The sequence below is a fragment of the Cariama cristata genome, unplaced genomic scaffold, assembly GCF_000690535.1.
Source record: "Cariama cristata isolate BGI_N322 unplaced genomic scaffold, ASM69053v1 scaffold2828, whole genome shotgun sequence".
Lineage (NCBI taxonomy): Eukaryota > Metazoa > Chordata > Aves > Cariamiformes > Cariamidae > Cariama > Cariama cristata.
The window spans coordinates 1-13191 of NW_009632681.1; the positions used below are offsets into that span (position 1 = coordinate 1).

The 13191-nt window shown below is 39.1% G+C and overlaps 1 protein-coding gene across 1 annotated transcript; it reads left to right on the forward strand.

Moving 5' to 3' along the window:
- Positions 1-767: 767 nt before the first annotated feature.
- On the forward strand, positions 768-10635 carry EIF4G2 (eukaryotic translation initiation factor 4 gamma, 2; the record flags this gene model as incomplete). Its single annotated transcript, XM_009706450.1, has 21 exons — positions 768-878; positions 1048-1113; positions 1551-1676; positions 2063-2165; positions 2862-2993; positions 3087-3153; positions 3237-3388; positions 3827-3937; positions 4525-4608; positions 4692-4790; positions 5032-5173; positions 5265-5425; positions 5856-5969; positions 6765-6890; positions 7140-7244; positions 7330-7545; positions 7865-8123; positions 8353-8557; positions 9029-9240; positions 9387-9508; positions 9811-10635. Coding segments are annotated over 21 exons (2779 nt in total), but the record flags the coding sequence as incomplete, so codon positions are not given.
- Between the last annotated feature and the right edge of the window lie 2556 nt (positions 10636-13191).

Genomic DNA, 13191 nt, shown 5'->3' on the forward strand with positions numbered 1-13191 from the left:
TCGCTGCCGCCTTAGTGGGGAGAGATGCGTTCTGTTGGGCGTTTCTCAGGCTGGTTTTCTGAGGAGGTGCCTGTGTGCTCAGTACTGTAATGTCTCGGAGCAGATTTGTGATGCAGCCTCAAAACGCCTGTGTGTTTTTTTCATCTGCTCCCCAGGCGTTTCTGTCCCCGTGATTAGCTTTCTGCTACATGAGCAGTGCAATGAAATTTTTCTTCCTCCTGCTGTCTTGCAAGCTAAAATCTGAGTTGGGGAGGGGGGATACTTTTTTTCATTATTTAGTAGCTTAATTGGCCGTTTGGACTTGGATGTAGAATACATCCCTGTTACTACGTTGTGTGCATTTTGTGATTTGGTACTACTCACTTTGAAACTTGACTACTTGGTCTTGCCATAATTAATCATAGTTTGTAAAGCATATCGATAAAGGATTCATTTAATTATGCTGTACTAGCAGGAAAAAAAACACCCTTTTTTTCCCGGAAGTGCTCTTGGGGGGGTTTGACAGGGTAAATGTGAGGCTCTTATTTTCTTAGTCTGTCATTCCTTTATGCCTCTTACTTCACCCCAGTTGGAAAACATGGTTATAATGATGAAATTGTTCTTTCTGTGAGTATCCCGAGTATTGCATAAACAAGAGTTCTCTTACCTTTTATGAAGTTTAGTGTTTGAGGGTTCCCCTTCTCTAACAAACGTTTGTACTTTTGTTGTTAGATACTATGGCTGCTAGTAAAACAACTATAATATGAATACTTGATTTGTCTTTCTAGGTTTTGTTTTTCCCCACCCCGTCAATTTAATTTTATTCTTTTGAAGATTCTTCGTTGTCAAGCCGCCAAAGTGGAGAGTGCGATTGCAGAAGGGGGTGCTTCTCGTTTCAGGTACTAGTGTGGTTTTTTTTTTTTGTTTGTTTGCTTGATGAACACTTGGCAGTGGAAACTCTCCTTTGAGGAGAATTTAGATTTGTCTTATGTGTATACCAAAACTCATGTGTAGTTGAAAGCATTTGGATTTTGAACTTACACAAGATTACATGCTTGTTTTTAACAGTGCTTCTTCAGGCGGAGGAGGTGGTAGGGGTGCACCTCAGCACTATCCCAAGACTGCCAGCAACAGGTATGTCATATTACTGTTCAATTTGGCATGATTTTAAAGGCAGAGGCTGCTTGATGGTGACTACTGTTAATTTCAACTCAGTATCTTTAAAGTTGTACAGGGAATTTGTACTGAATTCATGACATATTAATGTCCTCCAGTCTGTGGCAGGATAGCATATAACATGTTGAAAACTTGCGTCCTGAGTGATATGAGGAGCACAGACTTTTTCCTGCATTTCACTTAAAAGTTTATAGGGCTTTCTTAGGTGCCTTTTTTTATGATCATGTGAATAATTTGCTATACAATAGATGTTGCAATGTTGGTGGGGGTAAGTGCATGCATTTAACAAAGCTAGTGACAGAATTAGCCTATGTAAGCAATACTGAAAGGTTAAAAGGTCAATTCTTGAAATTTATTGTTTCTGTTTAACAATCATATTCTTAAATTTTTTACAGCGAGTTCCTGGGGAAAACCCCAGGGCAAAACGCTCAGAAATGGATTCCTTCACGAAGCACTAGACGAGATGACGACTCCGCAAATGACAAAGAACGACATGATGCAATCTTCAGGAAAGTAAGAGGGTAAGTTCTCTGTAAGATTATCTTTTTTTTCTTGCTGTTTTCTTCAGCAACATGTATTTCCAATAAATGGGCTGGAGGAAAGGAAGACCTGTGGGTCTTGAGTTCTGTGGGGAGTGTGTGTGCCCTCCTTTGGAGGGAGGGAGGCAGAAGCTGATAGGCCAGCAGCCGCCAACACTTGAGAAGTAGTTCTTATGAGAGGATTAGTCTCTTCAGTAATACTTCACATTTTAAAGATCTCCCCAAAAAATAGTTGAATGGAAAATTGCACTTTCCAATTTTTCTTTAGTAGACTTAAGAAGCAAAGGTAAACTTGGGTTTAAAATTACTTGTAGTATGCTTACAATCTCTGTAATCTGTTTCTTTTATTTTTGTTTGTTACTCTCTAGCATACTAAATAAGCTTACTCCTGAAAAGTTTGACAAGCTATGCCTTGAGCTCCTCAATGTGGGTGTAGAATCTAAGCTCATCCTAAAAGGGGTCATACTGCTGGTAAGCTGGCTGCATTTCTTTTAACTACAGTTCTCTTGCATGTTACAAATACAGGTCGGTTGTTTTTCATGGGATACAGAAGTAACATGGCTAATGTGGTGTTTGGTAATCCAGACATACAGAAATAGCATTCCTGAGTTTTGTGTAAAAAGGACATGCTGGGGAAGAAGTAGACTTAATGCTCTAACTTTCTGGTTTAGAGGTCTGAAGAATCATTAAATGTGACTGGGGATTTCTTGTCTGTTTGTTTTTTTTTTTAATAATCTAAGATGCTAGTTAGCAGTTTTAGTTCCCTGCCCTCCCTCTTCCTGTTTTCCTCACAAACAAGTCTAATGGTCTTAGAAAAGCTACCACAGGTGACCTCTTGGTATACTCATTTAACTATTATGTCACTTTGATTTGAGATCAGATTGGCGATACTAACTTCAGTGTTCTGTTCAACCTCAAATTAGTCCCATTTGTTGGCTAAGGGTTATAGAAGCTCTTTGGTAGCAAAGAGTAGCTTTGTTCCTTTGTTTCAGCATTAAGACTAATGTTAAAACAAAATCCATTATTTATGTACATTGATGAAATAGCAAAATGTAATTAGATGTTCTAGATCACATGGAATGGTAATATTCCATACTGTGTCTTGCAACTCACTTTCCTAATAACATTTGCATCCTACTACATGTTACCTTACTCAAATTTATTTAGATCGTAGACAAAGCCCTTGAAGAGCCCAAGTATAGCTCACTGTATGCTCAACTATGTCTGCGACTGGCGGAAGATGCACCCAACTTTGATGGCCCATCAGCAGAGAGTCATCCAGGACAGAAGCAAAGCACAGTGAGTATATCTCTCAATCTGGAAAGATAAATTTTGCTAGCGTGTGTAGTTGGACTGATTAGCGTAATTGTTTTCTTTGTTCTCTTTTCTTAGACATTCAGACGCCTCCTAATATCTAAACTTCAAGATGAATTTGAAAACCGAACCAGAAATGTTGATAGTAAGCTTTAAAACCACTTTAATAGAGAACTTTATTATCTTCTCTTTCCACAGCCATGTTAAACAGACTTCTTTGTTTTTCAGTCTATGATAAGCATGATGGTCCCCTCCTCCCTGAGGAGGAGGAACAGAGAGCCATTGCCAAGATCAAGATGCTGGGGAACATCAAATTCATTGGAGAACTTGGCAAGCTTGATCTTATTCATGAATCTATCCTTCATAAGTGCATCAAAACAGTGAGTATTAGGATTGGGGTGGGGGCTAAGAGAAAATACAACTTCTAAACTAAAAAAAAATCTAAATGTTTATGCAGCTTTGGGAATCTTGGAGCATAAAATAACACAAAAGTTTCCTGTCAATTATCTACCCACCACCGTTTGAAATAAACATTCTTTTGGTGTGGCTGAAAAGCAAAATGGGCTTTATTCAAAGCTACGGGAATTGTCTCAAAGTAAAGATGTAGTTTAGCCTAGACAGAATTACCACAGGTACTTTGAAGAACATACACCTACGAGTAAGTACTTCAATTAGCAGTTCTTAGAGAGTAATTTTTTAGTCCGTTTGTCTTCAGAGCAAGATGAAGTGTTTCTGCATGTGTCTGTACAAAGCTGTCATTTATTGTAAATTGTCACTTATAACATGTTGAAATACCTAATTCCCCTTTAATATTTCAGCTTTTGGAAAAGAAGAAGAGAGTCCAACTCAAAGATATGGGGGAGGATTTGGAGTGCCTCTGTCAGATAATGAGGACAGTGGGACCTAGATTAGACCATGCAAAAGCCAAGGTATGTGCATATCCACTGCAGTCGTTAAACTAGTGATATTCTATGGCTAAGACTTCGATTGCCTGAGCCTTCTGTATTGAATGTTCTATTCATAAGTACAAAACTGAGGTCTGCAAGAGTGCCAACTATTGCTCCTGCATCGAATCTCTTGATAGCAAAAGGAGCCGATCTTTGAAATGGTTTTAAATGTCTTTCCAAAATGCAGTTAGGGTCATTAGGAAGTCATGAAAGCAAGAATGTCGTTTCTCTAAATGCTGCTTGAAAAGATGTGGTGAGGAACTCTTTCTGAACACAACCAGGTGATCTGATAAGTGTATTTTGGACCTTGACTTGCAAGTTCTGAATGCAAACTTGAAATGGTGTCATAGTAATGAGGATTTTGGCATCTTCGACCCAGATGAGATATCTTGATGCATTCATTAGCTTTCTTTAAGCTCTACTGCCATCAAGAAGATTGAGATGGTAGGAAAGGGCAGTCTGTTCTGTCACTTGATGTTGGATATCTGGAATGTGGTCACCTTTCCTGAAAATACACAAGACATTGATAGAATTAGCCCTCACTTGTGACATCACTTTTGTTCCCCCAGTCCTTAATGGATCAGTACTTTGCCCGTATGCGCTCCTTGATGTCAAGTAAGGAATTGCCAGCAAGGATTCGTTTCCTGCTGCAGGTATGATGATAAAATAGCTTACTGCTGCCTCTTTCTCACAAAGTTGTCTTAAATCCTTTCCTAATAATTTGTTGTGTTCCAAGGATACTGTGGAGTTGAGAGAACACAACTGGGTTCCTCGCAAAGCTTTTCTTGACAATGGACCAAAGACTATCAATCAAATCCGTCAAGATGCAGTAAAAGTAAGTGTTGCATGTAAAGTCTTGTGCTTGGCGTTTGCTTAAGTGTTAAAGTGAACCCTTATGCTGTGTACTCCATGTCACAAAACTTATGCTGTTCACTTATGAGTAGTTCTTACAGCAGTAGGGACAGTAAGGGGTTACGGGTTAAAATCAGATGGGTTTTATAGTTCAGGTCTAAAAACTTGACCTTCTCAGGGACTACTACTTCAAACTGACTAAAACAATAATTCATGTCTTAAAGGATCTGGGAGTTTTTATTCCTGCTCCTATGTCTCAAGGGATGAGAAGCGACTTCTTTCTGGAGGGACCCTTTATGCCACCCAGGATGAAACTTGACAGGGACCCACTCGGAGGGCTTGCTGATATGTTTGGACAAATGCCAGGTACACTGAAACTGCAAGGTTCATGTGAGGACTGTGGCTTTACTGTATTGAACAAGAAGTAAAATTGCCTTTTGTCTCTTTAATAATACAGGTAGCGGAATTGGTACTGGTCCAGGGGTTATTCAGGACAGATTTTCACCCACCATGGGACGCCATCGTTCAAACCAACTTTTCAATGGCCATGGGGGTCACCTCATGCCTTCTGCTCAATCTCAGTTTGGAGAACTAGGCAAATCTTTTCTGAAAAGTCAGGTAAGGAAGATGTTCACAGAGTGACTTCAGCTTGTTCAGAAGCTCTTCTGCAGATGCGTATGTTATGGATTATAGCCTGCTTGTGTTTGAAAGACTTTCTCGGACTTCATTCTGATAAGAACTGATGCTCAGCTGATGCAGAAATTCTAAACCACTTTTGAAATTGTGCAAGAGATGCAAGGAATACACTTTTTTTTTTACTGCAAGGAAAGGTGCATGTGGCTTTGGTGGGTCAGAATGGTGTGTTTTATTTAAAAGATAGCCCTGTTTTTAGGGATAGATGCTACTCTCCCACCACCCTTGCTCCTTCTTTCTCCCTTCCTGGCAAATAGAATCTTTGTTCCTCTGGTCCCTCTGGTACTACTTACCATATGATGTACACCACTCCATCATCTGCACTTCTTTCTCTATATCTCCCTTTCTGAAATAGGGGCAAAGCCAGCTCTACCATAACCAGAATCAGGGACTCTTATCCCAGCAACAAGGACAGTCGAAGGATATGCCACCTCGGTTTTCTAAGAAAGGACAGCTTAATGCAGATGAGGTACATTACATGCCTACATTACTTGAAGCCTATTCTAAATATTGCCCAATGATTATAGCAAGACGCGTTATTATGAGGACTAATGCTGGAACTCTTTCTCCTTCTCCTCCTTCTTTGTCCCTTCCTTTTTTACCTTACCCCTCACTTTCCTTAGGGTATCCAGCGTCCTATGAGCAAGATTGAGATATGAGGGCAATTTCTTGGGGTGTTCCTTCCTTCCCCTACACCTCCCCAAGAACACTACTCTGACATCAGTTCCCATGCATCGTATTGATAACAATACATTTAATTAAAACTTCAGAAAATCCTGAACTCTAGAAACTTGAGAAATCCTGAAGTGCTGGACCAGGCTAAATTTTTATTTTCTTTTTTTAGAACTGACCAATAGGCAAAATGTCAAATGCAAAGTAAACTGCATTGCTATTTTGAGTTAATCAGACTTCTGTCCTGATTCCTGAGCAATTGGTAGAGTTCTATCTTGGCTGTAAAATACATCAGCAAACATGCTAAGTATCTTCTTGGGTCTCTAACATACTGCATCTATAAGAAGCAATTCCAGATCTTGATACCAGTGGAACCAAATACCAGTAACTTGCAGCAAGTTGTGATTCATTGAGTCGTGCTTTTGGGGGGATTTTAGTACACATGTGGCTTAACCTGTCTTTGAGTGTCAACATTGTAGAAATGGAAAAGTCGTGCTTCAGTGGGATCAGTTGGTGTGTGAGTCCATGGCTGTGTATTCTTGGTCAGAATAGTTGAAAGAGTTTGAGTTTTTTCTGACTTGTCTGTTTACAGATTAGCCTGAGACCTGCTCAGTCTTTTCTAATGAATAAAAACCAAGTGCCAAAGCTTCAGCCCCAGATAACTATGATTCCTCCCAGTGCTCAACCACCACGCACTCAGACACCACCTTTGGGACAGGTAAATATAAAAAATTACTGTATATTATTGGTTATACTTCATTTCTTCATGCATGTAAAACTTAAACCAGTTTCTAATATGGGAAGGGAGAGAGTGGAGTCTTCCATTGCATAGAACGAGATATGTGAAAAGAATGTACGAAAACGTGATTTGACTCTTACCTGCCTTTGTACATATTTAGCATTCTTAAACCTGATAGAAATGTAGATCTGCGTGCTGCGAAGAAACAAACTCTGGTATCTTTTTCAGCCGCCTCAACTTGGTCTTAAAACAAATCCACCACTTATACAAGAAAAGCCTGCAAAGACCACCAAGAAACCACCTCCTTCTAAAGAAGAGCTACTTAAACAAACTGTAAGTTAAGTATGTAATAGTGCTTTTTGAAGCATTGTGGATGTTCTTTTAAAGTGAATGTTTACTTAAACTTTTTTCTCTCTAGGAAGCGGTTGTGACCGAGTATCTGAACAATGGAAATGCTAATGATGCTGTCAATACTGTGAGAGAAATGAGAGCTCCAAAACACTTCATTCCTGAGATGTTGAGCAAAGTAATCATTCAATCCCTAGATAGATCAGATGAAGACAAAGAGAAAGCAAGTACTTTGATCAGCTTGCTCAAGCAGGAGGGAATAGCCACAAGTGACAACTTCATGCAGGTACTACAATCTAATAGCACGCAGTCCGTGTTGCTTGGCAGTTTGTGGTGTTTAGCTTGAGTAAAGGCGGTGTGCAAATTTTTGAGTCCTGTTGATCTGACAAGATTAAAAAAAAAAAACTTAGAAACCTGTGAGGGGCATAAGAAGTGACGAAAGTAAGAAATGTATGTACAGGACTTGGGAACTGGAAATTGGGAACCTCTTGGCAAGTGATACAATGCAGAGAAGAAACATGAGGCTCCTTTGTAGTAAGAGTATTATGTGCACAAGAACAAAATTACTTCAGAATTTCAGCTTGTGTGTGTTTACTATTCCTGATGCATTCCTGAATGTATTGGACCAGTGCCCCAAACTGGAGGTGGACATCCCATTGGTGAAATCCTACTTAGCACAGTTTGCAGCCCGTGCCATTATTTCAGAACTGGTGAGCATTTCCGAACTGGCTCAACCACTGGAAAGTGGCACCCATTTCCCTCTCTTCCTGCTTTGCCTTCAGCAGTTAGCTAAGTTACAAGATCGTGAATGGCTAACAGAATTGTTCCAACAAAGCAAAGTGAATATGCAGAAAATGTTACCAGGTAAGAGTTGCCACATAGTTCTTTATGACACCTCATATTAGTATATGCAAGATGTGTTTTCCTCAGTTTCTTTACACCAGAGTAAAATAACATAGAAGATTTTGAAGTAATCAACTGTCATGATTCTTAAGAATGGTCTTTCTTAAGAGGTGGTTAGACCCATGAACCATCGGGGGTAGCTTTTGAGTGGCACCAGCACTTAAATGTGTCTGTCTTCTTTACTTGCCAGAAATTGACCAGAACAAGGACCGCATGCTGGAGATCTTGGAAGGGAAGGGGCTTAGCTTCTTGTTCCCACTTCTGAAACTGGAGAAGGAACTGCTAAAGCAAATAAAATCAGATCCATCCCCTCAAGCCATCTATAAGTGGATTAAAGATAACATTTCACCCAAACTTCATGTAGATAAGGGATTTGTGAATATATTGATGACCAGGTGAGATGCATTTTGATGTAATTTAGGCACATGTCTTGTTAAGCTGCCAGGAAGTCACTGAGTCTGTAAAGGCTGACTTGTAGCTCTGTACAGAGAAAGATTTTTACACAGGGAGATAAATTGTTCCGAGTGAATCTCCCCTGTGTTAAACACCCATTGTATTTGAGAAGATAAGCAAGTCTCCAGGCTTGCATTAGTGTGAAATGTTGCTTTTGCTTGGGAAGAAGTCTAGACCTGCGTATTCTTCTAAAATTATTTCAGAGCCATAGCACAAGCAAAATGGAGTATTTTTGTGGTGCGCTGTCAACCACAATAGTAATCCACTGTGTGTGCATCTAACTGCTGATACAAGCAGGAGAGTATTTTCAGTAATGGCTAGCAAACTGAACTTCAGAGCACTGGTCTTACTGTTCTAGAACATGAAATCTAGCTGCTACAGCTTATTTTACAGAACTTTTTTTCTTTGTCCAGTTTCTTGCAGTATATTTCAAGTGAAGTAAACCCACCTAGTGACGAATCGGATTCTTCATCTGCTCCATCCAAAGAGCAGCTAGAGCAGGAAAAACAACTGCTTCTTTCCTTCAAGCCAGTAATGCAGAAGTTCCTCCATGACCATGTTGATCTGCAAGTGAGTGCTTTATACGCACTCCAGGTGCACTGCTACAACAGTAACTTTCCGAAAGGTATGTGCATCAAGATCTTAGCCAAAATTTAACTTGTATCTGATTGTGTGTGCCAGTGTACAGCTTTCAGGCTTGTCACTACATTTTGTGTCAGGTAAGCTGTTCAGAAGGTTATAAAGCTAATGAAGTTTAAATTTACTTCATAGGCATGTTACTGCGCTTCTTTGTTCATTTCTATGACATGGAGATCATTGAAGAAGAAGCCTTCTTGGCATGGAAAGAAGATATTACTCAAGAGTTTCCAGGGAAAGGCAAAGCTTTATTCCAGGTAAGTTTGCTAACATTTAGAGATTTGATTTTTGTGATATGTGCTTCTCTGGAGTGTTTGAGAACATTTTCAAACAGTGTTTCAGACTTGTTAATATCTAGAAACTTCATGGGAGTATTTTGCTAGGAAGGAGTTGAGGCAAGATGAACTACATTTTTTTTCTTTACTAGAGACCTATGTTTAGTGCATAGTGTGGCTGAAAGATTTTTAAAAGTAGTTAGGGGAAAAAAAGCAGTGTTCTGCAGAAGTACACAGTGGGGAAATAATTCCTCCTTCCTTAAACCAATCTTATGTAACTGCAGGTAAACCAATGGCTAACCTGGCTGGAAACTGCTGAAGAAGAAGAGTCTGAAGAAGAAGCTGACTAAAGAACCAGCCAAAGCCTTAAATTGTGCAAACATACTGTTGCTATGATGTAACTGCATTTGACCTAACCACTGCGAAAATTCATTCCGCTGTAATGTTTCACAATATTTAAAGCAGAAGGTTGTCAATAGGATATCCTCTGCAAAAGGTTTTTGTAGTATGTCTTAATAGTCTACAATAAAAATATTTTAGAATATCTTTAATGTTTAGATAACAGTGTATTAGCAGCATGCAATAATTACATCATAAGTTCTCGAGCAGAAGCAGTCTGTTGCAAGGGTCTTCTTTGCTGCCAGTTATCATAGGCTGTTTTTAAGTTAGAAAACTGAATAGCAACACTGAATACTGTAGAAATGCACTTTGCTCAGTGTAATACTTGAGTTGTTGCAATATTTGATTATCCATTTGGTTGTTACAGAGAATCCTTAACTGTAATCGATGGTTGTTGCCGTAATAGTATATTGCCTGTATTTCTACCTCTAGTAATGGGCTTTATGTGCTAGGTTTTAATATCCTTGAGCCTGGGCAAGTGCACAAGTCTTTTAAAAAGAAACAGTTTACTTGCACAAAAGCTGATCAGCTGAAGAGATGGTTTAATGCCCTTTGGAAGAGGTTTTTGTGGGTGTGAAACATGACATGGTGAGAAATTTGAATTGGTCCCTCTATTATAGTACTGAAATTAAGTCTACTTAATTTATCGAGACATGTTCATGCCCTGATTTTATATACTTGTATCTATCAATAAACATTGTGATACTTGACTTGTTTCTGAATGTTTCCCAGTAGAAAAGCTTTGACTTGACAACTCGTTAACTTACAGAAGGAAACGTCAGTGGGAGTTGACTTAGACTGGGACCATGTTAAGATTCTTTATATAATTGTCTTAACATGCAAATGAATTCTAAATAAGATCACAGACAAAATTAGACACTACAGGTTTGCTGTGATAGAGGAAAATTTGCTGAAGAATGATAGGAGTTTGCCTTGTGGTCCAGTGTATGCTTTATCAGTGAGTATATGCTTTTTAACTTCCTAATGCTTTGAACTTTCCCCAGGTGACATGCATGTTTTTAGTCAAGTGGCACTGACTATCAGCTGCCTGTTTCTCAAATGAAATTGGCAAAAAAAAAAAAAAATCCCCCAAAACAAAAACTTGTAAAAGAGTTAATGATGTTGCATTGTACAGACTTGAAATGTCATCTATTAAATACTCAAAATACCTGACTTCCTAGAACCTTGTCCCTAGTGAAGTGTTTTTTTTTCCTCATTGGTATTCAAGACTCTTAACTGTTGGAAGGTGATGTATTTGTCATGACAAAGCAGTAATGTCTCCTTGACTGAAACTTGTTTCGGCCAGTGATGGCTTTAGACTACATAGTGTCTTTTGCATTGTGGGAGATGAAAAGGGGGAGCACAGGAAACCTACTGGAGATCATAAAAGGGCTTGCTTTGAGGGGAGGGGTAGGTGGCATTTATGCACCTTAAAGTGCTATGACTGGCGGAGTGGGCCTGGTTCTCTCATTTTGCTGGTAATTTGCTGTGAAAGGCAGGTGTCCTAACCTGCAGTTAGAAGTGGTTGCCTCCTGTATATTTGTATGGTAGATTCCTTCTGTGAGTTTCTTCAGATGCGTCAGTAACTTGCTGTATGATGTGGGCCCAGTAAATCAAGGTACTGTGCTTCTGTAAACCAGATGGCCTTTATAAAGGGTATTTAACTTGAATTGCTAACAAAAGTTTCATGACACTTAAGCACTGCCTGTGCATTTTCAGAAATTTGGTGTATCTAGCAGTGACCAGGAGAGCAGGATGTTTCTGTGGAGTCTAGTTCAATTGAGAGAAAGGAAAGCACTACCTATGCTTAAGCAGCTTGAGGTCAGGAGGTGGCTACTTCTGATGCAGCTGCAACTTCTGTGTAACAGTGGCAAGCAGTGACATCATGAAGCCTTGAAAAAAGTTCTTGATGGTATGTTGTTCCTCCCAGTCTGGATGCAGAGCAATCTTCAATTTATTAAAAGTATTTTCTATCTGTAGAAGTAATATAGTCGATGCTGGATCTACAGGGGCTGCAGGGTTTACCTCTCACTTCATGCCTGTTCTTGGGTAGGTAAGATGCTTCTCAAGTGGATGTCCTTTACAGTCATCAAGGTTCTGCAGTTAAATACCCTTTATTGGGATAGAGGAACATAAGTATAGTTTCAATGTTCATTTACTCCTAACTTCAAATTCTGTTGCAGAATTCCAGTTTTACTTTGAGTGTAGCAAGATGCGGTGTAGTGAAATTAAGCATTGTTTCAGTAACAAAGTTGTGTTTCTCTGTTAGTTTCATTTGTGTTCAAACTTTGCTGTGACAGCTGATCAGTTTAGTGGTGTGTGCTACTCTTACTACTTTTTGCATACTTTGGTTCTAGGTTACTAGTTAATGCATTTCATTCCCATGTGTTGCAAAGCTGAAGATGGGGAGGAACCACAAATCATGAAAGAACAGTCCTAACCAGTAGTTTCCAACTAAATTTAACTGTAGAGGTGAGAGAAGGTGGCAATAGTAGAAGTAAAATGTGCAAGTAAAACAATTCCAAGTCAAAACTTTGGTGAATAGAACCAGAATCTGCAACTAACTTTTTTTGTTGCCAGAGTTTTGGAGAGGTTAAGCTGGCAGCTGTAGATTGTTTGAGTAGCATAACTAAGCCTTGTATTCTTGCCCAGTCTAAAATGTAGTTACTGCAATCTCACATACTTGCGGATGGAGGCTTTGCTTGTTTGTAACTAGTTGCTGAGTTACGAACTTTGTTAGAGAAGAGTAAAACTCCTATAAGAACCATGACCAAAACTGGGGAATAGAACATAGACAGCGGAAAACGCCACTAACCTGTAGAATTGCTCTACATCATGGGACACTTGCAAAATTTACATGCAGTTAGTGTGAACAGATCTGGCTTCTTCAAACTGATCTAAAAATGGCTCTTCTAACTGCAGCATATCCATCAAAATCGTATTTCCACAGCTGAGGAATGGGAGCATCTTAACTTGATTTTCAGCTACTTGTTTTTAGTGCTTGACTGCAGTACTTGTGACTTCAGTTGATCTAGAAAAGGGGATGGGTGTTCAGTTGGTCTAACTTTTGTGTGGCTTTTAACTGAGTTGCATTGTACTCTAAATGTAAATAGTGTACTCTGTTTTAAATAGTAAAGTCAATCAAAATTAATATAACTGATCAATAATAATAGCTTTTATTAGTGTTAACTTTGTTAAATGTTAGGTATGACACAACTGCACTTGCAAGAGGTTTGGACAAAATTGTATATTAAACACATTTCATA